This window comes from Prosopis cineraria, unplaced genomic scaffold, assembly GCF_029017545.1.
Source record: "Prosopis cineraria cultivar Desert tree isolate PC_DT_omini unplaced genomic scaffold, ASM2901754v1 PC3, whole genome shotgun sequence".
NCBI lineage: Eukaryota > Viridiplantae > Streptophyta > Magnoliopsida > Fabales > Fabaceae > Prosopis > Prosopis cineraria.
Genome location: NW_026555334.1, coordinates 34,468,393 through 34,496,259, shown reverse-complemented (window position 1 = coordinate 34,496,259; position 27,867 = coordinate 34,468,393). Strand labels below are relative to the sequence as shown.

The window sequence follows — 27,867 nt, the reverse complement described above, 5'->3', positions numbered from 1 at the left end:
CAAGTAGAATTATGTGTGTGATAGTATGTGTTTTCTCATATAAGTCCATGTATGTGAAAAGTAATGTTGAGAAGTCAAACTGTGTATGTGACATGTGATATATAATATTATATGTCAATCAAATGTATCTAGTCTCTTTGAACTTGGTTTAAGGGCTAAAGCAGAGGCAAGGTGTTGAATTCAAATACTTTGATTGCTTGGTTTTTAAAGAAAAGTGACTTTTTATATTTGAGTATTCAAATTAAGGTTGGATTGTTGGATTGTATGCAAACTTATCTAATTAGTTAGCTTGTCTTACGAGTTTCGTGTAGATGCTTAAATCACTTTGATTGGACGTCGTATATGAAAATGGCGCACGGCAAAAATTTATATCAGACTGCTGTCATGATAACAAAATGTAATACGTGTGCCGCGGTGCATGGGGGCATGCCGTGACACATGACATAGAGCTAAAACTTATGGCTTTATACTACATGCCATAGTGCGTGACACGTTCTAAGAAAAATGATTGTTTTAAATAAGGCATGATGCCTATGCTTCTTTGAGCCCTTTTGTGAAGCTTTAATTGGATGTTTATATATTTCTAACTCAAATTCAAGATTTAGCATCTTCAAAAACAAATTATGTGTATGTGTTGAGGTAGTATTGTGGTGCGTGTAAGTAAAGTCTCTGGTTATATTGTTGGACTTTACATCTTTTTTTTTTTCTAAAATAAATTTGCAAAAAAAGTCTTTGAGTTAGTGGAATAATTTTAAAATATATTAACCCTGACTGCAATTTTTTGTCCCTTGGGGCCTAGATGAGCTTGTCCCTAGTTTCTTGTTGGCACTTGCGTCAAAAAACAAAAGTCCGCTGCGGAGCAAATAGAATTGAATCGTATTCCGCGGCTTCTTTGACAAGAAAGGCTTTTGCGGTTGCTAGCTCCAACTCCAAATAATTGAATAACACTTATTGAGCTTGGATGATGAGAGCAGTGCTTCGATCAAGTGTCATGTCCGGCGCCACTACGTTGTCGTCTTCGCTATCTTCAATACCGCGCAGAAACCCTATCTCGCGCTTCACTACCTGTAACGGTGTTCTAACACTGGACAATGTTTTCTTCCCCACTCGCTCCAATCGCGTTTCGCTTCGATGCTACGCCGCACTCACTGGTTTTGATAGAGTTCGAGTTCAGAATCCTATAGTGGAAATGGACGGTAAATGCTATTTTAGTGTTTGTCTGGTCTAACTACTTTAATGATCCTTTCTTTAGTTTACGTGAATTGCATGAAGAAATGGATAAAGAGAGCGCCGGAATTTGTGTTGAATCCGAGGGGTTTGCTTATGAAAAATCCTATGAATTTTTTGAAGTTAAACTTACTGCATGTTTACCTGTTCCTCTTCGCTATTTTTTCAGGCCAAGGTTTAATTTCTACTTTCGTGTGTATTTTTTCAGAAATAAACGTAGCATGTTCTGTTTCGCTATCTTCCTGGCTTTCTTGTTGTATTGTATTTGTTAAACTTTTTTTCCTGGTTAGGTGATGAAATGACAAGGATCATATGGAAGATGATAAAGCATAGAGTATGAATACCTATCTTTCTTGGGCTCTTTATTCTTATCATGCTAGCTTTTACAGTGGCTTTGGAGCCGTTAACATAAGTGAGTGTTTATGTGATGACTGCAGCTCATACTTCCTTATCTGGATTTAAATATAAAGTATTTTGATTTGGGAATTCAGCATCGTGATGCAACTGATGACAGAGTTACTGTAGAAAGTGCTGAAGCTGCTCTAACGTGAGTAATTTAACACGTGAGCATGTGTATCAATAGAATTGATCAGATGGTTGGTTATAGTGATTTATTTGTGGTGATCTTGCTTTTATGAGTTCTCATTCAAGTTGCTGAATTGGGTTGGCTTAGTTCTGGAACATGCACTGCAACATTGAAATATAACAGAAATGGGCCTTTATGTGAGCAACGTAGATGACCTGATTCTTCTCATGGCCTCAAGTAGATGCTAGAGCTTAGCCTTTCAATTGGGAAGCTCTGAGAGAGCTTGTGGGCTTTCCAGCTTTCTTGTTTTAAAATCAGATAGAAATATAAGTTTAGAGATGATGAGAGTTTCGGTGCCCAGTAATATGACATTTTAGTGTAATAGTTTCAATTGACTCTTTAACTGCCTTGGAGAAATTTGTCCTAGACACAAAGCATAAGACTGCATTTTGAGAAGGGGTGTCTTGCTTTGCTCATTTGTGTATCCATGGGAATGCATCAAGTCTAACATGTTCTGTTTACTTCAGGTTTAATGTTGCTGTAAAATGCGCAACAATAACTCCAGGTGAGTTTTTCTTGGCCTTATTGGACCAAATGTTCTATTCCATGATTTGTTAGCAAACATTCAACGTGCTTAGAATTTGGCTCAACTGACTGTCCTGGTTTATGCATGTTATATAATCTTTTACATTGTGCATTGCATGTTGGAATGCTGCTAAATTCTTATTTTATCATTAAACTTTTCACGGATCAAACTTTATTTCCTCTATTTCAATCTTTCAGATGAAACCAGAGTCAAAGAATTTGGACTGAAGTCTATGTGGAGGAGCCCCAATGGCACAATTAGAAACATTTTGAATGGTTTGTAATGTATTTACATGCTTTAAAACATTAGAATGCATGTGTAGCCATGTGGATTTTTTGTCAAGTATCTTTGTGTTAGAAAGTTGATTGTGTTCATCAATGATTGCATAGCTCATTTGGTAAAGGGTTGCATTAATTTAACTAGAAGTTTTGAGTTTGAGTTCTGGGTATGTAGTTATGTTAAATACTTGTTGGGAGAGCTTGCTGTCCTTGTGATATAACTCGGCTCAATTCAGATCAGTCGGGGTCTGAAGTCCTTTGGACTTTTGATATTGGGTGCATATGCCACAAAAGAAGGGAAAGATGTCTGTGTTAGTTGTGGATGAGAGTTAATGTGCACAACAAATTATTCTTCTATTGGAAGAAACAGTTTCATTGATTTTACTCATAGGATTTCTATATTTTGCAACTTATTTTGGAAACACTAGTGGATCCAATATGTACGTTGCTCATAAAATGTAGCTATTCTTTTCATTGGATGAATTGTTCTCACTGAAATTAAAATACAATGAAGTTGCTAATATAGACATTTATAACTATTTGATGGGCACATTATATATGTTAATGATATTGATGGGCTTTATTTTGTTGATTCAAAGGATGTATATGGACGTTTGGTATATTGTCAACTTTTGGCCATCTATCAGGCACGCTTAAAATTAGAATGGACATGTTGAGGGGATGCTATGAAATATCGAATTTTTGTGGTGGCTTTATGATTGTAAATGTATAATAATATGTACTAACTGGATCTTGTTTTACACTATGTGCGTTTGTGCAATCTCATTCTTTCATACATATTCCAAGATAGTCACTAATACGTGCTTCAAACATGCGTTAAATGTACTTCATAGACTTGCTTTCCTTATATATATATATATATATATATTTAAATTTCACTTCTGATAATTTAACTCTCTTTCTAGGTACTGTTTTTCGGGAGCCCATAATATGCCGGAATATTCCAAAAATTGTCCCCGGTAATGTTTAAACTCTAGTTTGATTCTGAATTAAGGTGAACTACTATTAAGCGCACTGTTTTGAACTTATTCTTCAGTTTCCAGGTTGGAAGAAACCCATATGTATTGGTAGGCATGCTTTTGGTGATCAGTATCGTGCTACTGATTTAGTAATTAGAGGACCAGGGAAGCTTAAGTTGGTATATGGTATGCTAATTATTAATATCATGCTCACGAACAGAGCTGAACTTCTTTGCTACTATATTAAACAGTACATAATACTAATTTATGCCTTTTTCTAATTAAGTTCCTGAAGACGCGGATCCTCCAGTGGAGCTTGATGTTTTCAATTTCAAAGGACCAGGTGTTGCTCTTGCTATGTATAATGTTGATGAGGTTTGTTTTATTGTATATTAATCAACTGCATATGGTGTTAATTGTTAATTAAATTTTTGAACACTTCCTTTTCTAATGTTTCAGTCTATCCGGGCTTTTGCTGAATCATCAATGTCACTGGCGTTTGCAAAGAAATGGCCTCTTTACTTAAGCACCAAGAACACTATTCTTAAGAAATATGATGGCAGGTGATTTTTTTTTTTTCCGTTCATTCTTTCAGGATTTGTGCAAATCTTCAAGGATCAGCTTAATCTGTCTGACTTTGTAATTTTACAGAGTTTTTGATATTTATTGTTATCGGAGATAATTTACAGTGTGAAATGATGACAGGTTCAAAGACATATTCCAGGAGGTGTATGAAGAAAGGTGGAAGACGAAGTTTGAAGAACACTCGATATGGTTCGTTTTTTTTATGCTTGTGAAGCAATTTTCTTTTAATCAATTTTCCATTCACAGATAGGTGATGCAACTCTGTGCTTCAGGTATGAACATAGGCTCATTGATGACATGGTTGCATATGCACTCAAAAGCGAAGGAGGATATGTTTGGGCTTGCAAAAATTATGATGGTGATGTCCAAAGTGATTTACTTGCTCAAGGTGATTTCATAGCTTATGCTTTGTCCAGACTGAAATATGTTTGATGTTAGCAAGCAACAAGAAGTGAATCATTCTGTAGACTGTTGAATATATATATATATATATATATATTTAAGTTATACCAGCACAAAATGAATCATATCTTAGGACTCAGGCTCAGCTAGGTTGCAATTAAAATTTTTGAAATAAATTTTCATGCAGGCTAAGTTCGCTCTTTTGTACATTGAGCATTCCAAACTTTGGTAATGTGTAGTTCCTAGCTGGTAGGAAGGATCTTTAAAATCAAGTTTTTAAAAGTCCTTTTGTCTTGTGTGCAGGATTTGGCTCGTTGGGCCTCATGACTTCTGTGCTGGTTTGTATTTATTTTTTAATATATAATTTTGTCTTTGTTAATGTATTGAATATTGAATGATTCTTCCAAGGTCTTGTGTTGTGCCCTTTTTGGTAATCTAAACAAGGAAAAAAAGAAGTAATCTGTATTTTGGTTACTGGACATCTATATTTGCTAAAATTTTTGCAGTTATCTTCTGATGGAAAGACATTAGAAGCTGAGGCAGCTCATGGAACTGTAACTCGACATTTCCGGCTTCATCAGAAGGGACAGGAAACTAGTACAAACAGCATTGCTTCTATATTTGCATGGACGCGAGGACTGGAACACAGGTATTCAGTCACTTTATTTCAGAATTTACAATTTCACTGGTAATTTTTACTTTGCCAACTGGCATTTCCATTATCTATGTTTCTTCTGAATATTGTTCTTGTCATGTCTCTGTTGTGTATCAGGGCCAAGCTGGATAACAATGAGAGGTTACTGGATTTTGCTTGTAAGTTGGAGGCTGCATGTGTTGAGACGGTGGAGTCTGGAAAGATGACCAAAGATCTTGCTATTCTGATTCATGGACCTAAGTAATTCTTCCGTCTCCTGCAGTTACTCTCTTCGCATAGTCACTGCTTATAACCTGTGTAATTTTGAACTGTAAAGTTTTAAATGAAAAGTATATTAGTTCATATAATAAGCGTCTTTAGAGTATCTGGTTTTAATTTGCATCTTATAAAGTAAAATTGATAAATTATGTATTTGTTTTTCATTTTATTGCAATTCGTAGTTGATAAATAATTTATATAGTTGAATCACTTTTTATTCGTTGTTTGATATTGTCTTCTGAACTCTGAAGTCCACTCATGCATGGCGCTTACCCATTTATAGCATCCAACTAGTTAGGTGGTGGTCATGAAAATTGAAAGATGACCGAAGATCTTGCATTCTTATTCAAGGTCCACTCATGCATGATTAGTTGTTTTGGATTGGGACATGAGATGTTCTAGACAAGTTGGATTGACTGGCTGCTAATTATGTGGACATGTGCAGTGTATGCAGGGAATTTTACTTGAACACACAGGAATTTATCGATGCTGTGGCCCATAAGCTGGATGAAAAGCTCCGGGTACCTGCGTTGGTCTGACTGTTACTTAAGTCCCATTTTTTGTTAGGCAGCCGTAAAGGGGGCGAGGGAATTTATTACATTTTGAATTGTTCAGGCGGCCAGTGGGGTTTTCTATATCTTTTGGTCGTCGTTTAAAATCTGTGAGCCCCAGAAAGGAAACTGGTCAATTTTTTTAACTCTGCAAAGTCCATACTATTACGATTCAGCTCTAGGCTTTTGGCTTTGGCGGCCGGCATCCCCATTCTTGAACCACACGCTGTCTTGCTGGCGGGGGAAACTTGCAGAGCATGAGCAAATCACAGGCAAATGAGATTAGTTTGACTTTTTCGGGTGATTCATCATTCGTTAAGATATTGCTGGCTAGTTTGAATATTTGAGTACTGCTTTTTTTGAAATGATTGTTTGATATGTGGTGCTAAGATTGGATTGTGGGGCGTATGTTGAAATAAGTCGTATGTTTTTCATGGTTTATCAATGAATATGAATATATAATATTATGAAATACAAATAGAAATTTTATATTGAACATATATGTCATTTTAAATTTCGGTTATGCTGACTATAAGCGTGTAAATGACTTGAGATGACCATGTTGGGGAAAAATTATACTAATGCAGATCACCAGGATTATTACATTGCTACTGACGAGCCGTCCATATCACAAATAATAGTTAAGTTTTATATTAGAATCCATAGCAAGTGTGATGAGGTTAGTGTCTCAACTCTCAACCATGATGAGTGTTCATCATTTGAGATGCTATTTACAGATCACATTAACCAAATTCAATTTTTTAAGTAAATGTAATTTTTTATTCTTAGTATTTAGAAGATAATTTCAATTTTTTGAATTTGGTAGTTAAAAATTAATTTTATTTTAAATCTTGCATTCATTAAAATATACAATATTAGAGGTAAAATATTATAATTAAATTTGATTATCTCCAGAAGGTATAAGCACTCTACGCATAGTTTTTCAAAAGTCGAAGAAAAATCCGTTCTCCTTAATCATCAATGTTCAATACCAAATATGTAATAAAATTTATGAAAATTAATGCTATTTATTTATTTATAAGTCATCAACAACAATAGACTCCTTGTAATGTATACAAACCATATTTGGTTCAGGCTAATAATTTATCATTTACCAAGTTCGAACTAATAAATGATCATTTAGCGTCGACTTTTCTGTGATGCGTACAAACTTCAGCAAATTTCTTTCTCTTAAATGATTGCCATTAGATTCTCCAATACAAAAAAGTTTTCAAATAACAATTAATACTAGGTTATAAATAGGGAACCACATGTGATTTTATTAGATAATGTGGCAGTACAGTTCAGTAGGAAAAAAAGGATAATATGATAGTAAAGAGACGAAAAATGTGTGCTTGTGTTTTCTGTTTGGTGCTTAAGATATTGTCAGTAACTATAACTTGACAATATGAGAGATGCTTGTTTTAAGTGCATTATCACGTCAATAGACCATACCATACACGGGTGATTTAAGGAATAGCATCTCACTAGAATACAACAAGGACTTGCCTCCTTCCCTCTAGTATATTGCCGATCACCAAGGACTTAATCACTGAACATGTCTAGCAACCCGCCATGATAAGCTTCAGTTTCTTTCTCTTCACTTTTCCACACCGTTGCTTACAAATTTCAACTGTTTCTCTAACTGCATATCAAAGAAAGGTGACATGCTTTAAACGACACCTTAAAAGAATTTCAATGGTCGAAGAGCAAGAAACTAGTTGGCAGATTATGAAGAACCCAGACGAACACAAATTACAGAACTTAAACATAAAACAACATCTTCATAACTTGCATTTACAAGACTATAAAGGTTTCATTCAGATGAATTGCCATTGTAAAGTTATTTCCCATGCTTGCTAACAGATCAACTGCATTTTAAGAATCTTCTGATTGACTGGGACTTGGCGGCTTTACTAGTCATGAGAAACTATAGGGTATGCCAATTTTTCTAAGCTTTTTAGCTTCAACAAGTAGGATTATACATGAAGAAATTTAGTGTGACTGGACAATCTATTTTCTCTTAGACTCTTACCATTCTAAATTCTACCAAATCGACTCTCTAGGCAAAAATCACTCAAGATTATTTACTGCCTTTGGTGCTTATTATAAGTATCTATTAACTACTTTATATGGATTAAAAATATAATTAAAAGCAGATAAGTGTTAGAAACTTCTATAATTTTCAAATATGCCCTGAATTGGTTTTCACAGAATACCTGCAATTTAAGAGAATAGGCAATAAAGAAGTCTTAATGTCCTCAAATAAGCATTTTCTAAAAATAAACTAGTATTGGTTTTATGTATTATATGAAATTTAAAAAATGAGTCGCGTCATTCATTTTCTTAAAATAAATTAACATGGCTTATTAAAATTTGGGTTGAGGTGAAAAACTGTCTTCAATGTTTCCAACCAGGTGCAACTCAAATCTTAAAGTATTTTGTGACATAATTTTGCCCTAATATTTATATTTCGGTACAATGTCTTTGTTGGTCTTTAATCACTTTGACCGCGAGGTTGACCTTGAATTACTGAGTTGGCAGGCCCTAGAATATTTTTAAAATTAAAAATAAAATCAATCCAGTTTGCTTCCCTCCCCTCCTCGTCTTATTCTCTCTCTCCCCTTTCCTATTCTCCATCGCCTTCTCCTTCTTCTCTTCTCCAATTGAGCCAATCACCTTCCTCGTCTTCTTTGCCTTCTCCTTCCTCTGCTCTTCGAACCCACAGTGTGGGAGACAACAGACGACGTCAGGGGAGACCACGAAAGAGTTCGCCTTCTCCTTCCCCCTCCCCCTTCCCCATCTTCTTCACCTTCTCCTTCCTCGAATATGGGTCTCGTTCTCGATCCGTGGGTGGGGATTCCGAAGTGGAAGAGTGAAAGGGGGTTTGCCCACCTGCTACCCCCTCCCCTTTGGCGTGCTCGATTTGTTGCATCTCATACGGTGAAGAAGTTTGAAGCCTTGAATCCAACAGCAACTTGAGATTGAACAGAGAAGACGAAGGCCTAGATCAAAGGAGGTAACTGAGGTGTGACGGAGATAGATCAAAAGTTTTTTGAAATTTTCTGGGCTCTTTGATTGTTTCAAAAATTTTGGGGTTCGAAAATTTCTAGAAATCGTTTGTTCGAAATCATTCTTTGATTGTTTTGGGTTTGATCGACGATAATTTTTGGGTTCGATCAACCTTGTTGATCATTCTTTGCCTTATGTTCTTTGATTGTTTTGATATCATTTTTTGGTTCTTAGACGATTGATGCTGATTTATGGGTTCATTAATTAAGTTTTTTAGGTTCAATCTTTGTTTTGGCTTTCATTGTTCTTGCTTTGTGTCCTTAATTTGCTGGGTTTGATTGTATTAGATTATCCGCTCAATCTCTCGCCATTCCAGAAAGAGAATGAACGCGAGATCGAGAGATTCGGATGCTCTTTTCTTCAATGAAGGGTGGTTTCGAGATGGACTCAATTTATTCCCTTTTATGTGTAATATCTTGGTTTTTAATTCTCCTGATTTACTAAACTTAATTATAATAATTGAGTAAATTGTTATAATGTGTGATCAGGAAAGTTTAATAATTATATTAGATTGTATTTCACTCCTAATTGTGAGTTTGATATCAAGTCAAGTCACCCGAGTATCAAAAGGAGAAGAAAATGAAAGGTTAGTGTTGTTGTTCCACATGTTATAGCGTGGAGTGCATCTGCTGCGGAGCACAGACACTCCAGATGTAAGAATGGGACCTCTTTGTGTCATGCACTGCAACGCATTACGCCTCCACTCGATGTATGGTCATGGTCATTTTTTACAGTTTGTCAGTCACGAACTGAGACAAAAATAGAAAGGAGAAAAAAAGAAAAAATGAAAAGGTGTGCTAAGCTTTGCTGCAATATTAGAAGTATTTTGAAAGTTACAAACACTTAAAGTAAGTATTATACTTATTAATCTCTTCATCTTTTTTGCCTTTATGAGTTTATGGTTAAGATTTGATAGTAAAATATAATTTTTAGTTTATATAAGTTATGTGTCCGAATCTATTGATTTAAATAGAGTTAATGGAAGTAGATTGGAGTATTTAAACTTAGGTATAATCAATTTTGTTGTCTTGGATTGTTGGGCTTCATAAATATGCAAAAATTACATTAATGTGGGTTGTTGGAAGGATGTGATGTCATTAATGAAAGTTTAATAACTCATTAATATTAATAGGGACTAAATATAGTTAATAAACCCAATGGATAATGTAAAGTGAGCATTGTGCAATTTTGAAGTGGAGAAATGAGAGTTGAATGTTTGAGTTTGGCAATTTTGATGGGATCCAACTTGTTAAATTGTAAATTAAACTCTTGAACACCAATTTGACTTAGGAATTTAAGCTTGAAAACTATAATGTTGAGGGATAAACTTTTGACTTTTTAAAAATTTGAGATAACTGAGGGAATTTTGCTTTAGATAGTTATATGTTAATTGTATTGCGATGTGAAATATGTACTATACTTGTGAGTTGTGATTGGAAAATGTGTGTACCATGCAATGAAAAGTTATGTTCATAGACTTGGTTCAAAAATGAATTGTCAATGATGCAAAGGTGATCTTTTAAAATGAAGGGCAATTGAAATTATATGTGAAATTTAATAGTTGATGATGATTGTGATATTGATCGATGTTTAGATATGAAAATAGTGGATTAGGTGATAAGATATGAAAAGGAGTATTGATGCTCACTTGGGTAGTGCATGATCGTGAGCTCAATGTGTTGTTTTCGATAATGTCTAAATGAGTGTGTAAAAAATGAATGAATATCATACATGGCATAATTAGTAGACGTGAGTTCACTTAAGGATTAGAAGTAGAGAAAAATTCATATGGTATTTAGGATCCTCTTCGGTGCACGGGAGTATAGCCTTGCCCCATAGTTTGTCAATGGACTGTCTCATAGTTTGTCGAGGGATCAGAACCTAGCTTTTTCCATTAGTTTGACGAGAAGAATAGCTTAGAGTATGAGACACTACAAAGATTCGAGAGTAGGGAAGCCATGGTCCAAAAGCAAGTAATGTGATTTTGACTGAATCACACCTCATGGTTGGTGAGCTTAGGTAGTCCAATCACACGGATAGAGCTGTATTTAATGTTATAGTCCACGATTTCAATCTGAGAAAATAAGGCGGCATAAGGGTGGTTGATCATTGCTTATGTAAACTTATGACATGTCACGTTTTAAATTATGACATGTCATTGTCACATGTGTGAGTGTCTTGCGATAATGTACCCAACATGTATGAGATAAAAATATGTTAATTGGATTAGTAAAATATGATATGTGTTAAAGTGTGTTTTAAGTACTTTTCAAGCTATTGAGGAATAAAGCTACTTTTTAAGTGTGTTTTAACACTTTTCAAACTCTAACTCTAGTGTTGAGAGGAATAAAGCTACTGAGGCCTAGAAATTTGTGTATTCTTTTAATATGCCTCTTCTATCTATTTATTTTTGTATAATAGAATATGATTGTCAATTCTATGATTTATGTCGTTACACTTGTACTATTTTGTTGTTATAAATATTTAAGTTGTATTTTAGACCTAAGTAATTGTATATGATGAGAAATATATGTTGATAGGGTCAAAATACAAGTGCAAGTATAGAAATAATGTTTTGAACATATTTTCATTGGTTTGGACACAATGTAATGAAACTTACCTCCCCTTCCTATTTTTAGTGAAAAGGGTTGAGGAGTGATTTTATGCTATATTGCTAATTAAGTGCGTGTGATGTGTTGTACTAATTGTCTCAGTTTCAATGAGTATGGTCTGGGTGTTGAGAATGTCTGTTGACACGTTGTGGGTTTTGGACACCATTTTTGTGTGAAAGTTGTTAAAAGTGATCAAAATATGTTTAGATGTCCAACTTTCTAGTGTGACTTATTTTGAAAGTATAACCTATACCATTAGTTAGTTTATGAGAAGAGCCTTCCATAGACACCTAGATTATATCATTTGGATGGAGAATTGGGATACATCAGAAGTTTCTTGATTTTGCTGTTAGCTGTCATTTGCGTGCAATGTGCCATGGTGTATGGTGCCTAAGCAGCAACCTGTGGCACAGAAAGCAACACATAAGTCATGGCGTAGTGTGCATAAGTCGCAATCCATTGCCCTGTCTCATAGCAAACATGTTTTTTAAATGATTTTGATTTTTTTTCATTCCTCCAAGGCATCCTATACTTCCGTAACTTATTTATATTCTGATATAAGAGATTATGATTGATTTAAACTTATTTTAATAATGAAAACTTGAGATTATTTGATTTTGAATTAAGACTTGGTAATCCCTTTTATGAATTAATCTTTTAATTATCATGAGTTTTATTAGTTAATTGTGTATAATTGAGCGAGAAATTACATTATGCTTGTGAAAATTTTGGGGCTTTAAAAATTGATTTATCTTATGTATTCTAGATTTCTTATTCCTGTAATTTCTTATTTAGTTTTCTTTTTTGGATATGTGGGAATATCTAAATTAATTATAAATATTCTAACCTGATTATTAGGAGTTACTAGTATTTATTACTTTGTCTCTCAGCTTTGTACATATATATTGATTGTAACACATAATTTAGCATAAATAAGAAATATATTTTTATTAATTTCCATATGGTATTAAAGATATTAGGGTTCAGAAATATTCCCTAAGGTTTCTGGGTGTTTGGGTCGCATGGCAACACTTGTTGCATCTCTAGCTGTATGTGTTAATCATGGTGAAGGTCTTTCTAACCCTCACCACTGGCATAGGAAGACTCCCCAGGGTACCGTTGGCGATATCCATAAGTCTGATGACGAATGGAGGGGCATGGAGCCCACATGTGCTACTTGAAAACCTCCAACAAGTGCAGCAAGGTGGCGGGTGCAGGCATGTGAATGACCGGGATGAGTAGTGACACCTTCGATTATACTCAACTTGGTGTTTTCGACCAGATCCATCCATTACCCATGTCTTAAGAGCATTGTTTCGAAGCCCTCTAGTCTTAGGTGTCTCGTCTAGTGCTATTCTTTATCACTGTGGCTATTTCTCGGTGGCTATTTGATGACTTTCAATATTTTATTACATTTATTAGTATTTTTAATATAATTGAAAGTCATATATTTGAATTTTTTAGTAAAAATATGATTAAATGGATGAATGTGTGTGAAAATGAGTTTGAAAATGTGTTAGAAGTTAGTGAACCTATTTTAGCATTAATTTTAAGTTTTATGCATGTAGAGAGGCCCAATTTAGAGGTTTAAAGATGAAAATTTTAGAGTCTAAATTAAAGGAATTAAATCTAAAAAGAAAATCTAAATAGGTCATCTTCGTTGCAACGAAAACTCGTTTGTTGTAACGAAATGCGATTTTAGTAAAATGCACAGTTTTGACTTAGCAAACTTTTAGGGTTTGGGCATCTCATTTTTGTGTGTTCTTTATTTCTCTGTAAAACGTCCAAGGAGAGGAAAAAGAGCCAAAGGAGGGTTGGAGAAGCTTGAGTTTAGTGAAAAATCAAGGGTTCGCTCAAGATTGATTTGATTAAGTTTTTCTCCTCCTTCTTCTCTTTACTTTGCTGTATATATTGTTGATTTTACTGCCATAGAAGCCATGTGTGGCTAATTTTTTCTTAATTTAGGGAGCTATAAGCTGATTCTTGAATTATAGCATATTTGAACCATTTACTTGAGCTTGATATTAGTTTTATTTACTTAATCATAAGTCGGTAATTTAGGCTCGCCCGTAAGTCTGAAAAAATTTAAGGCCGAGCTTAATATTTTAGAAGAAAATTGATACTTCGAGCCTATTCAGGCTACACAAATAAACCTGAATTATGTTTTAACATTTTTTTAAAAAATGGAGCCAATTGCCTGCTGCACACGTAGACATGCTGACATGAGGACAGAGATGAGTCGTGAGTGAGGTGAGGTCCAAACAGTGAGACTGTGAGAGTGAGACTTGAGAGGTTGAGACTGAATCACTGAGAGGTGAGATGCGAGATGGCGAGAGCTAAAAAAACCCTAAAGCCTAAAATTGCTTTCTCTATTTCTCATTCGAAGTTTCGAACCATCGAGGCATCGATTGATCAAAGTTGAAGGACGTTCTGCATCTTGAAATCCATTGAGCGTCTTCACTGAATCATTGTCTTGCTTCTCCTCATGCTAAACTACCTGAAGCGAAACTCTAAAGGCTGTGGAAGAAGAAGACCAGACCCATTGGCAATAATTACTTCCTCTTCCTCGTCGAACTTTGTCGGCCTACTCGCACTCTCAATCTCTCTCAGACTACACGATCGCTCGCAATCTCTCACTATTTCACACTCGAGCTTTGTCCAGACTAGAAAAATCAAAACCCACTGGCAAAACGAGCTTCGTCCAGACCAGAACCCCTAGCACAACAAGCTTTGTCCAGACCAGAGCAGTAGAATCCATTGGCAAGGTTTTCTTCCTCTTCGTCTGTTTCGATCTGTTTGATTACTTAAGAGTCAAGATTGAAATCTCTGCTCTGTTTCGATATCTAATGGCATGCTCATTATCTGCTTGATTGCTTGATCAATCTTCGATTGTGTTTGCTTGAGGTTGTTTTTAAGCTAGATTTGCCTTTGAGTATGCCTCTGGTTGTATTTGCTTAAGCTTATTTTTAAGCTATTTGAGACCCGCCTCTGCATGAATTTCAATGGTTGTGTTGTCATGTGGAATTGAATATCTTATGCTATCTGAGATTGCCTCCGATTGCCTTAACTTTTAATGAAGGCATAGACGCATATAGTATGTTAAATTGATGTTTAATTTCCAATTTTATGTAGTGAAATATGTCTTCTAGTAAAAGAAGAAAATTAATGAAAATGTGAGTGTAGTTCTAGTAGTAAGGTAGATGATAATGTGCGTGGCAAGGGTAAAGTAGTTGATATTTTTCCCTCTCAAAAAAACAATGAGCAAAAATTACTTGCCTCTGCAATTAAATTAGCTACCTCAGCAAGTAAGAAATCTGTTGCCTCTGCAAGTAAGAAGTCTATTGGTTCTAATAATTCTAGTAAAAGAACAAGTTTTGAGAAAGAAGTGAAGCCACTTGTTGTTAAAAAATCAAAAACCTGTACATCTGATGTTTGGAAGTCATTTTTTAGAATTGCAATTGATGGAAAAGGAAAAGCTAGGTGTAATGGTTATAACAAAGGCCTAGCAAGATCTGGGTTGATGGCACATCTCATTTAGTACGACATGCTAAAAATTGTCCCCAACTTGCTAAATATCATGATATTGGAGTGATGATGATGGACAGAGAAGAAAAATTGAGGTCTAGAAAGCCTAATGATAAGCATGTGCGAGAGGTTTCATCTACAATGATAATTAAACATGATTTGCCTTATTCCATGGTTGAATATAAATGGTTTAAGTATTATTCTTTAATGTTGAATTCTAGTGTAAAGTACATTACTTGAAAAACAGCTGTATTGATGTTACAAAAGTCTATCAAGGGTATAAAGAGGCATTAAAGCAAAGATTGTTGAAAAGTATTAGTAGAATTTGTTTAACATTTGATTGTTGGACTGTTATAACCTCTGAAGGTTATTTATTCTTGACTGCTCATTTTGTTGATGAAAATTGGAAATTGAATAGTAAAATACTTTCTTTTTGTAAGATGAAGCCTCCACATTTCAGAAAAGAATTAACTAAAAAAGTTTATGATTGTTTGATTGATTGGGGGATTATAAGAAAGTATTTTCTATCACTTTAGATAATACTTTTGCAAATGATAATATGCAAGAAATTTTAAAACAAAAGTTAGCTTTGCAAGATAATGAGTTGATTTGTAATGAAAAAATTTTTCATCAAAGGTGTTGTGTCCATATTTTAAATTTAATAGTTCAAGAGGGCTTAAAAGTGACAAGTGTTACTCTAAATAAGATTAGAGATAGCATTAAGTATGTCAAACAATCAGAGGTAAGGGCAATTGCTTTCAAAAAATGTGTTGAAGAGGTTGGTGGCATTGATAGTTCAATTGGCTTGAGGATGGATGTGCCCACTAGATGGAATTCTATTTTTACAATATTTGAGAGTGGATTATAATATCATTAAGCTTTTACTAGCTTTGCATGTATTGATAATAATTTCACCCATTGCCCAACATATGAAAAGTGGAGGAGAGGAGAAGAAATGTGTAATTTCTTGAGGCCATTTGATGTGATGACAAGATTGATGTTTGGGACATTTATCCCACTTCAAACTTGTATTTCGCTCAAGTATCAAAGATTTGGATCTTGTTAAATGATAATATGGTAAATGGTGATCCCGTGATACAAGAAATGGCTCAAAGAATAAAAGAAAAATTTGACAAGTATTGGAATGATTATAATACTATCCTTGCAATTGCAGTTGTGCTTGATCCGTGAATGAAGATTCAAATGATATAGTACATGTATGTAAGGATTGATCCTATAAATTGCCTTGCCAAGATTGGGAGTGTTTAAAGCAAGTTGAGATATATTTTTAATCAATACAAAGAGATGGATGCTCTTGCCTCAGATCTTAAATCAAATTCAACAATTCCAATACAAGCAAATCAAGCTTAATCCTCCCCTGCTTCTAGTGTTTTAGCTTCAACCATGAGTAGCAATATTTCAAGAGTTTTAGATGTAATTTTAATTTCATGTTATTATTAATTTTATTGTTTTATTTTAATTTATTAGTTGGTGTTTTATTAAATTTTTACATGTTGCAGAATTGGATTAATTATATAAGCATGGATGTTATGTCTGTTGGAAAGTCTGAGTTTGAATTTTATTTGGATGAGGCAATATTTCAACCCCAGGCATATCAAGATTTAGACGCTCTCAATTGATGGAACACTAATAAGGGTAGATTTCCTATCCTTTCAAAGATGATAGCCGATATCTTAGCATTCGTATCACTATAGTAACAAGTAAATTGGCTTTTAACATTGGCTCACGTGTTCTCACCAAATATTGGAGCAATCATCCTTCTAATTTTGAAGCTCTTATTTGCACTCGTAATTAGTTAAGTGATTTTCAATATGATGGTAATATAAATTTTAAATATATGATTATTTTGTTATATAATTATTAAGTAAAATTTGATTTCATTCAATTATAATTTAAAAATTTTTCCTTTGTTGTCTTGTTGCAGATAGTGAAGAGAAAGAGAGGATTGAGGGAGAAGAGGTAGTGGAAGAGGAAGAAGGAGAGGGAGAGGGGGAGGGAGAGGAAGAGGAGGAATCACTTGAACTAAATCTAAATGTGGATTTGTTTGCCATTGAGAGTACAAATGTAGTTTTGAATGATGATGAGGAACAGGAAGAGCCACATGATTTGGATTTAGCTTGACTTTCATTTGTATTGTTAATTATTGTTATGTTTTAACTTTAATGTCATGTTGAGTGTGTTGTTATTTTGTTGGATTATTTATTTTGAATGTTAGACTAGTATGGTGAACTTGCTTTGTTAGCTTAGATGGTTAAAAAAAAAATAGTATCAATGCATGTTAGATTATTATTTTAATGCAATTAGGTGGGAAAAAATCATCAAAATTGCAAAAAAAAAAAGGTATTCGGGCCAGCCCGAAGCTTGAAATAATTCGGGCCGGGCTTGTTAATTCGAGCTTATAAGTATAGCGGGCTTATTTGGGTCGGCTCGCCCGAATTCCCAACTCTACTTAATCATGTACTTATTTGTCTCCTTAATGCTTGGCCACCATTAAATGTGAATTTGGAGTTTAGGTTTTACCTTGAAAGAGAAAAATTTGAATTAGACCATTAGATTGAGTAACGTGACATTAGAATTTATTCTAATTTGTTAATAGGATAGGAATATATCTATTGGACCCATATAATCACATTAAAGTGAGTTTGTGCCTCTTTGCCTCTTGAATAATTGTGTTAGATATAGCAAATTAATTCAAGAGAGGGGTGTAATTAATCAAAAGATAATTATTTTTATTAATACTCTAGATTAATAAATTAATTTTAAGTGAATTTATTTGGGTAATTACATGCTCTATGAATTGAAGAAGGGATTAGTCACCTTAAATTGCCTTGACTATTTGCGATTGTTGGAATTTTAATTTTAGTACATTGTTCTAATTTTAATCTTTATTTTGCAAAAATCAAATCCAAATTTTGTTTTGCTTGACTTGAATGAAAATGGAGAATTTATTTCTTAATTACCAATTAATTTGATTCTCTGTGGGAACGACCTTCATTTATCACTTATGATTTTATGAATCGTACGCTTGTGGAATCCATTATAAATCTATGAGCATCAAGTTTTTATAACCCTTACTTCACCTTGGCTGATTCTAGAGTATCGCTTGTGGTGGTTCTCAGCTTTATCTTCTATGTGTGTCTACCATTTGGCATATGGAGGGTGCTTCATCCACTAATTAATGTTGTCATTGTGGGATATAGATCAGTATTTGTGTCCTTTATGTTAGTGGCAAAAAAAGGTACCTTCCTAAAAGCCTTAACAACCACATAGAATAAATCTTTATGGATTGTTGATTCTAGAGCCTTTGATCATATGGCAAATTGTCATGAGTTGTTTACCACTTACACCTCATGTACCGGGAATGTTAAAGTAAAGGTTGCAGATGGTTCCTTAGCACCTGTAGCAGGAAAAGGGAGTATTTGCATTTTCGACTCTATAATGCTAGAATTTATTCTCCATGTGCCTAAAGTTGATTGTAATTTACTTTCCATCAATCAGTGGACCAAGTAGTAATATTGTTATGCTAAATTCCTCCCTTCCTATTGTGCATTTTAAGACCTATTATTTGGAGTGACAATTGAAAGTACCAAGGAGTATGAAGGGCTCTACTATTTTGAAGTCACCACCCAAGTGGGTAACTCACCGATTGTTGGTACCATTGTATCTGCCTCTAAAGTTAATGATTTTATGTTGTGACATAAGAGGATGGGTCACTCTAATTTTCTTTATCTTTAGCGTTTATTCCTATCTCTATGCCTAAATATGAATGTTAACAATCTTCACTATGAAGTGTGTGGAGTTGCCAAACACCATACAGAACTTCCTTTCCTAAAGTCCCTTACACACCCACTAAATCTTCACAACCATTCATAGTGACTTATTGGGAACATCCTGTATTCCAATCATATTAAAACAACATAGTTCATTTCCTTCATTGATGATTACACTTATGTTTGTTGCGTTTATCTTTTAAGAAACAAGTTTGAGGCTAATCCACGTTCATGACTTTCTTCAACATGATCAAAACTCAATTCAACACCACCATCCTAGTTTTATACATCGATAATGGCTTTGAGTGATTTAACCAATTGTTGAGTACTTTCCTCCAAATGCATGGTATTGTTCATATTAGTTCTTGTGCCCATATTCCTTCACAAAATGGGGTTGTTGAAAAAAAAATCATCATATCTTTGATGTTGTTAGATGTAACATCCTGAGTTTAAATTCCCTGATTAATTAAATTTAATTAGGGTAATTAATTAAATTAAGGTAATGAGTGGTTAGGGAGGTCTAATAATCATATTTAATGGTATTTTAGCCATAATTGTGAGTCCAATATCAAGGTAGGCCACCCTGGCATCAAAGGGAGAAGAAAAGAAAGAGTTGATGTTGCTATGCCACACGTCATGGCGTGGAGATCATCTACCACGGCCCATAAATGCTTCTGAATGAGGGAGGACCTCTTTGTGCCATACGTCATGGTGCATTATGTATCCACCGCAACGCATGGTCATTTTTGTAGTTCATCAAACACGAAATGAGACAGAAATAAAGAAAAAGAAAAGAGGAAATGAAGAGACGCGCCAAGCTTTGCTAAAATTTACTTGTGGACAATATTAGGAGTATATTAAAGGCTACAAACACCCAAGGTAAGTATCACACCCATTAATCTCCCCATTTCTTTCACATTTATGAGTTTTATGGTTAGAGTTTGATAGTGAAAGTGAAATTTCGGTTCATATAGGTTATGAGTCTGAATTTATTGACTTAAATAGAGTTAATGAAAGTAGATTAGAGTATCTAAACCTAGGTATAATGAGTTTTGGTGTCTTAGGTTGTTGGGCACTATTAATATCCAAAAATCTCATTTATTACAGGTGGTTGTAAGAATGTGATGCCATTAATGAGAATTTAATGATTCATTAATATTATTGGGGACTAAAGGTAATTATTAAACCCAATGGATAAATTCCAACTCATGTAAAGTGAATGTTGGATAATTTAGAAGTGAAGATTGAGGGTGCAAATGCTTAAGTTGGTAATGTTGGTGAATTTCAACTTGGTTGATTGTAATTTTGGCTCTTGGTCACTTATTGAATTGGAAATTCAAGCTTAGAAGCTAGTAGATTGAGGGGTAAACATTTGACCTCTCAAAAGTTTGAGGTAACCGGAGAAACCCTACTTTGAGTAGTTATATGTTAATTAATTATTAAATGTGAATTGTGAATGTTACATGCAAGGGGTTGATTTTTTTAAAGTAAAACCATATATTAGTTTTAATGAGTATATGAAAATTTGAATGTGCATAATACTACTTTTGGCTTGACAATGCAAAATGTGAAGTTAAAAGGATTTTTGAATTGTGAACATGTTAATGCTTTTTGAAAATGTATGTGATATTGTGTAGAAGTAATTATGTGTTAATGAGAAGAAAAATTTGATATAAGTGAGAATAATATTGAGCAAATGATGAGAACACATACTTGGATAGCGCACAGTTGTAAGCCCAAGGTGATCACTATATTAATAAGTAAATAAAAATGAAAATGTAAAAATAAGTAAGTATTGATTATAGCATGATCAGTGGTAGGAGTTCACCTAGGAATTGAGAGTAAAGAAAATCCATATGGTATTTAAGCCACTCTTCGGTGCACGAGGGTATAGCTTTGTCCCACAGTTTGTCGAGAGACTGTCCTATAGTTTGTCGAGGGACTAAAACCTAGTTATCTCCACTGGTTCAATGAGGAAAATAGTCTAGGATACAAAACACCCCAAGGATTCAAGAATGGGGGAAGCCGTGGTTCAAGAGTGAGTCATGTGATTTTTAGCCGGCTCATACCTTACAATTAATGAGCTTGGGTAGTCTAGTCACACCGACGGAGCCTTAATCAATATTATAGCCCACAGTTTCGATTTAAGAAAATAAGGAGGATATAAGGTTGGTTGATCATTGCCTAAGTAAAAAATAACGTGTCACACGTGTTAAGTGGTGGCAAGTCATATGAATATAGGTCATGTTACATATTTGACAATATAGTGACCATGCACCTAATTATGAGAGTTAAAGAAGTTACTTAATGATAAATGACAAGATATGATATACACCAGCATGTTTTACATACTTGATTTCCTTGTCCATGTATTTGGTTTATAATTGATATATAACTGTATAGAGTAGGTTTAACCTTGGTTACTGAGTAGCTAGGCTCACCCCTTTCATTCAACATTTTCAAGCTCTAGTTCTGGTGCTGAGAGGAAGAAGGCTAAAGAGATTGGAATTAGCATATTCCTTTTTATATGCCTCTAGCTTAGTTTATATTTGTGTAATAGCACATGTTTGCGAATTTAGGATACATGCCATCATACTTGCACGATTTTATTGTTGGAAATGTTAGATTGGTATTTTGGGCAAGTCTTTGTGTATATTGACATATATTTGTTAATATGGCTAAAATACTGGTGCAAGTGTAGAAACAATGAATTAAACATGTTTTGAATGATTCGGGTGAAATGCAATGATGATTTACCCCTTTTGTTTTTGGTAAAATGGGGTTGAGGAGTGAATTTTTGTTATTCTGTTGTTCCTTGTGACATGTTGTACTGATAGCTTTAAATCCATTGGATATGATCCAGGTGTTAGGAAAAGCTTTTGGCACATGTTGAGAGTTTTGGACACCTATTTTGTGTTAAAGTTGTGAAAAGTAGTTGAAACTTGTTTAAGTATCTAACTTCCTAGTGTGACTTGTTTTGGAAGTGAAACCCATGTCATTAGCTAGTTTATATAAAGAGTTTTCTGTAGACACCTAGATCACGTCATTCGAATGTCGGACGGAGAATTGGAGCGAGTCAGAAGTTCCCTGATTCTGCTGCCAAATGATAGCAGAATTAGTCAAAATTTTGTGTAACATGCCCTGGTGCAGCGTGCAAGAGCCGCGATGCATTGCCCTATTTTTCAACCATTTTCGACTTCTTTCACTCTTTTGAGATATTCCATGCTTTTAAAATTTATTTTACTCTGATATAAAGGGTTTGCATTGATTTAAACTCATTGTCATTTAAAAAATTTAGGATCCCTTGCTTTTAAATTAAACCTTATTAATCATCTTTTGAGTTAAATCTCTTATTACTAGGAGCTATATTGGTTAATTATATTTAGTGGAGTAGGAATGTTTCATTAGAGCACTCATGTTCACTTGTAATGTGCCCAAGTTCTCTTGGGGGAATGCCAATTTGATCGTAATCTACCTGATCAACCGTACGTATAGTCGAATTTTATTCTTTGACACCCCTCTTCACAAATTACAAAAGGTTTTCTCCATATCTTACATTGAAACCAATCTTTCACTTTGTATATTTGGTTGCACAACCTTTGTCTGTAACCACCAAAACACTAAACTTAACCCTCGAGCTACTAAATGCATCTTTCTTGGCTATTCTACTACTCAGAAAGGATATCAATGCTTTGATCCTGTCTTAAAACACACATTTATTAGCCTTGATGTTACCTTCCATGAAGATACTCCTTTCTATACTAATCCTTCAATTCAGGGGAAGAACATAAGTGAATCTCAGACTTAAAGACAAGAACCTAACAGAGAATTGGTGCTTCTTGAACTATGATTTACATCGAATGAGCCTTTACTACCACCACAAACCCTTGAACCATTACTTTCACCTACCCTAACAACACCACCATCTCCTCTTATGCCACAACATAAAGAACACATGTAGGCAAGAGAAGATACAGAAAAACCACAAAAGGGAGAGTTGTTTGTTTATATTTGAAAAAGAAATCAAAAGATAGTTGAGTAACTTGTACCTAAAACACTAAGAGAGTCTAAACCAGAGGTAGTTTTTGAAGCAAAAATTTATGGTGACATAGAAGTTAGGGTAATTCCCAAAACCCCAAAACTAGAATGTACAAAACGAGTAAGTAAATTTGTTGATCTTGATCTTCCTATTGCTTTGAGAAAGCAACCTTACTCATGTATTTTCCATCAAGAGAGGTTGTTTCATACAACTTAGTTTCTCCTTAGTATCGGGCTTTTGTTACTAATCTTAATAAGGTGAAGATACTTGAGACTATGCAAGAGGCTTTAAGCATCCCTAAATGGTGAAGCGCTAGTAGGGAAGATATGGGGGCCTTAGAAAAGAATAGGATATGCGAACTTGTTTGGTTATCTAAAGGAAAGAGAACAGTGAGTTATAAGCGGGTATTCAGCTTAAAATACAAGACTGATGGTGCTCTTAACAAGTTGAAAGTATGCTTGATTGTAAGGGGGTTTACCCAGACATATGGTTTAGATTATGAAGAAACCTTTTTGCTCTAATGGTAAAATTGAACGCTATTAGAGTCTTATTGTCTATAGCAGCTAACCTTGAGTGGCCTTTTATCAACTTAACATCAAAAATGCTTTCTTGAATGGCAAGTTGAAGGAAGAAGTCTATATGACTCTACCTCCCGGGCTCTATAAAGACAGGGAACATAAAGTCTGTAAATTGAAAAAGTCTATGTATGGCTTGAAATTGTCACTAAAAGCTTGGTTTGATAGGTTCTCAAAAGTCCTAAAGTTTGAAGGTTACAAGCAAGCCTTGTCGGATCAATGTTTGTTAAGGTCGAAGGAAGCAAGAAATGTATTCTTATTATCCATGTTGATGACATAATACTCACTAAAGATTACCTTGAGGAGATAGAGAGAGTGAAAGCTTTCCTTGGCAAGGAATTTGAAGTCAAGGATCTCGGGTTATTAAAATACTTCCTTGGGATGGAAGTTGCTAGGTCAGTAAGAAGAATTTATGTTTCTCAAAGAAAATATATACTTGATCTCCTGACGGAGATAGGTATGCTAGGCTACAAACCCATTAAAACTCCTATTGAGGTCAAGAAATCGAAAAAGAAACCTAAGGTAAATGAGGAAGATGAAGAAGAGGAGGAGGAAGTTGAAGGAAAGGAAGAAGCAGTTGACAAGGAGAAATATCAAAAGCTAGTTGAAAAACTGATATATATCTCTCATACGAGGCTAGATATAGCCTTTGCTATTAGTGTAGCCAGTCAATATATGAGCTGTCCAATTAAGAGTCACATAGAGGCAGTTTATAGGATTTTGAGATATCTAAAAAGTACTTGTGATAGAGGCTTGTTCTTTAGAAAATATGAGGAAAGATGCATTGAATTTTACATTGATGCAAGTTAGGGTGGAATATAAAGATCAAAGATCAACCCCCGGCTATTATTCATTTGTGTGGGAAAATTTAGTTACATGGAGAAGCTAGAAGCAAAGAGTTGTTTCAAGAAGTAGTGCTAAATCTAAATTGAGAGCATTAGCTTAAGGAATAATAGAGGAATTGTGGCTGAAACAAGTCTTGAATGAAATACAAGTTGAAACAAGCTCACCATTGAAGCTCTACTGTGATAATAAGGCTACTATAAATATGGCCTTTAAATCTAATACAACATGACAGATCTAAATATGTTGAGATAAATCAAAACTTTATTAAGAAAAAGTAGAATCAGGAATTCCATGTTTAACATATTTGCCTACAAAGTTACAAGCAACTGATGTTTTAACTAAAGGGTTACTTAGACCTGCATTTGAGAATTGTATAAGCAAGTTCGACATTATTAGCATCTATGATGGGGGGAGTGTGCGAATATCTAAATTTATTGTAAATCTCTTAGCCTGATTATTAGGGATTCAGGAGTTATTAGCATTCATTACTTTGTCTCTCAACTTTGTGGATATATATTGATTGTAACACATAATTTAACATCAATCAAAAATATATTTCTTTCAATTTCCATAGGATATTTGGTTGTTAATTGAATGCTGGCTTGGGAGATTTTTTTGTTTCTAATCGAGGAAGGAGGAAGAAAAAGAAATGACGTGGCAACAATAAATTTGATCTGGACTCCTGTCTAGCTATCCAACAAGCTATTTAACAATTAAATTTAATTAGTTAACAGTCAATATGGTCAAATTGTTTGGACGGGGTAACATTGTACCTAAACAAAAAATGTTAGAGCAAAATTACGCGAAAAAATACTTTAAGATATGAGGTGCACTTGGCTGGAAAAATTGAGGGTGATTTTGTACCTTAACCTTTAAAGTTTATATTATATATATATATATATATATAGAGAGAGAGAGAGAGAGAGATTTCTTATGCTATGTTCAGCAAGAGAGAAAAGTAAAGAAAAGTGAGAGGGAAAAGTGAAAGGAAAACTATCGCTTGGCTACAAAGAGAAAAGTACCCACATGTTATTTTCCTCTCACTTTTCTCTCCAAATATGAGAATATTTTGAAAAAAGAAAATTCATTTTTAAATTTACCTGCCACTTTTTTAATTGCCACCTCTTACTTTCCTCTATTTTTATTATGATATTTGTATTGTAGTTACATTTTGATAATGAACTTTTTGTCAATTTAATTTTTAGATTAATTAGATAAATATCAATTCTAATTTTTTAGGTTAATTTTCAATTAAGTATCTTATATTTGATTGTATTTTCAAATTTTAAGATTATTGCATACTTAATAATTTAATAAATAAAATTTTAAATTGGATAAAACAACTTTTAATCATATTTTTGTTCAATTGATAATATATGATAGAAATTATTATATATATAATATGTTAAAATATTAAATTTTATTATATAAATATTTTTATAAATAATAAGGTTATTATTATTTATATAAAATTAATAATTTTTTTTTTCTTTCCCTCTCACTTAGTCAAGCACAATGAAAAAAAATTACACCTCGATACTTTTCCCTTTTCTTCATTCTCTCTCATTCCTAGTTAGCTAGCCAAGCACAGCATTAATTTCATGATAAAGAGGGAAACGCTTTAAACATGCTTTAGGGAAAACCAGGCACTATATGTGACAGAAGTACCTGGGAACTTTTCACCTTTTGCCTTTGCAATTCCTCAACAAGCTTCTCGATGCTGACGTAAGCGGTGATAATAAGATTTGTGTTGAATTTAAACTCAAGGATCAGAAGAAATTTAGTTACATTCATGTACCTCTGTTGGAGTTCGATCACCTGAAGATGCAACTCTCTCTCCCTAATTGTTGTGGGTGGTACCTGCAAGTCACACAAATGAGCTCAACTGAAAGGTCAGGGGGAAAACTTGTCTAAAAAGAATATTTCTTGAAATCTCTCTTCAACCAACGGAATTTCTACCCTTCAACTTCTGCCTAAATTTTAATATCATCCCAGTTCCACCATAACAGAATCTTTCTGTATCTTTCCGTCTCATGCAGCTTTGTGCCATTGCGTACTCTTGGTAAACAAATATTAAATGTTGGGTATTAAAAAGGGAGAATTATTCCAAGGTTTCACTTAAGACAATTAATTACTTACAGATCTATTGACAACTGAGTTTAGGTCATACCTGTCAATGGACATGAGAGTAATCAATTGTTTTGAGTGAGACATGTATGTAATTTTTTTTATTAAAAACCTGGGTCAGATTAGATTCCATCACCTGTACCAACGATTTTGGCAAAACGGAAATATTGAACACTAATTAAAAACCAAATACACTTAATAGACCCAAATTCTTCTTTTTCACTTGGTAAACTTGAAAAAAAAAGGAAAAATAAAGGCACATATTTCAGGATGGTTGGAACATTGAAGAGGAAATGTGAGACCAACTGCGCGCGCAGGCGCACTTTTTACATGCTTCTAAGATGCACCATGTGAAACACTGTAAATGCGGACAAACTGAAGGAGAAAGCCATGAATACATTAAAAATAATTTCAGCCATAGTCCCTCTTCATTCTCCATTATGTGAAAGATATTTATGGACATACAATTCTGACCCCTCATGAAACAAGTCGCCAGTTAGTTTTTAATCTTTTTTTGCTCGATTGCTTGATTACTTGTGTGTAAGTAATAAATTGACATTTTAATTGAAGTGTTTCTGCGCTATCACAACTATTATGGTATGCCAAGCCCACCCAAAGTGGCATTTAGACACAGGTCATTTGTATCATAAAATGTACAACAGTGGGTTTCTAAGCTATAAAGAATAAGGATAAACATCCACCTGCAAAAGATCAACAATCCCTGCCTCCACAAATTCTACATTACTACCTGTAGCAAGTGAAGAAAATAATCAGATCCGCCCACAGTATCAAAGGAAAAAAATGCACACATTGAGAAGAATATAACCATTACCACAAGATTGCTCTGCGTACTTAATTAATTTAATAATCTCTTCCTGTCAAAATTTGTTGAAATATGATGTCCTTTAGACTTGTTATTTCAATTAAAATAAAAGGTAAAAGATATAAAACGAAAACATACCCTTTGCAAACTGTTCTGCTGCAAAATGAAATGCAGTGATGCAAGAATAGAGGCAGAAGTAGGGTTTTGTTCTGGTGGACTGGAAAGACCTCTACAAACAGGACCAAAAGTGCAGTTCACAGGACCCTGAATGAGTAAAAGAAATGGCAACAGTTATTAGCCATTGCCTAAAATGTAAAATCACCTAAGTTCCATCCTCCTTAAAAAAAAAAAATGAAGTCAAACATTTAAGAACGCATCAATAGCTTTTTATATCATCCCCAAAGGTAAC

General features: G+C 34.2%; 2 protein-coding genes and 1 long non-coding RNA gene across 10 annotated transcripts in view; 2 read left to right on the top strand and 1 right to left on the bottom strand.

Annotated features, from left to right (window-relative positions):
• Positions 1–808: 808 nt before the first annotated feature.
• On the top strand, positions 809–6,544 carry LOC129307017 (isocitrate dehydrogenase [NADP]-like). The gene is made up of 15 exons (XM_054947868.1): positions 809–1,196; positions 1,518–1,561; positions 1,665–1,774; positions 2,281–2,318; positions 2,537–2,614; positions 3,544–3,597; positions 3,682–3,783; positions 3,884–3,972; positions 4,057–4,160; positions 4,303–4,371; positions 4,455–4,570; positions 4,888–4,922; positions 5,091–5,233; positions 5,357–5,479; positions 5,943–6,544. The coding sequence occupies exons 1-15, from the start codon at positions 962–964 to the stop codon at positions 6,034–6,036; spliced, it is 1,434 nt and encodes a 477-aa protein (XP_054803843.1). The 5' UTR covers positions 809–961; the 3' UTR covers positions 6,037–6,544.
• Positions 6,545–7,301: 757 nt separating this feature from the next.
• Positions 7,302–27,867, bottom strand: part of LOC129306148 (serine/threonine-protein kinase BLUS1-like) — a 28,761-nt gene continuing 8,195 nt past the window's right edge. For 6 of the 7 annotated variants that reach the window (XM_054946536.1, XM_054946538.1, XM_054946535.1 and 3 more), the window contains 6 exons: positions 27,597–27,722; positions 27,468–27,510; positions 27,337–27,383; positions 26,307–26,368; positions 26,177–26,228; positions 7,302–7,693 (listed from right to left, as the gene is read on the bottom strand). In XM_054946536.1, coding sequence (XP_054802511.1) covers positions 7,649–7,693; positions 26,177–26,228; positions 26,307–26,368; positions 27,337–27,383; positions 27,468–27,510; positions 27,597–27,722 — 375 coding nt within the window. In that variant the 3' untranslated portion in view covers positions 7,302–7,648. Of the gene's footprint in view, positions 7,694–26,176; positions 26,229–26,306; positions 26,369–27,336; positions 27,384–27,467; positions 27,511–27,596; positions 27,723–27,867 lie in introns of those variants that run through there. The other variant, XR_008592157.1, reaches the window with a different exon arrangement.
• LOC129306149 (uncharacterized) lies at positions 8,657–17,507 on the top strand. Of its 2 annotated transcripts, none has more exons than XR_008592158.1 (3): positions 8,657–9,067; positions 16,778–16,913; positions 17,203–17,507. It is a non-coding gene; the product is annotated as an uncharacterized LOC129306149 (long non-coding RNA). The 2 variants fall into 2 exon arrangements; XR_008592159.1 differs by having other exon boundaries at positions 8,657–9,076.

What these genes read in the sequence shown, in the direction of transcription:
- LOC129307017 (XM_054947868.1), top strand. Translation starts at nt 962, where the DNA reads ATGATGAGAGCAGTGCTTCGATCAAGTGTCATGTCCGGCGCCACTACG. An exon ending in GGAAGATGATAAAGCATAGA is followed by an intron (nt 1,562 to 1,664) that starts GTATGAATACCT and finishes TGATGACTGCAG; the next exon opens with CTCATACTTCCTTATCTGGA. An exon ending in CTATGTATAATGTTGATGAG is followed by an intron (nt 3,973 to 4,056) that starts GTTTGTTTTATT and finishes CTAATGTTTCAG; the next exon opens with TCTATCCGGGCTTTTGCTGA.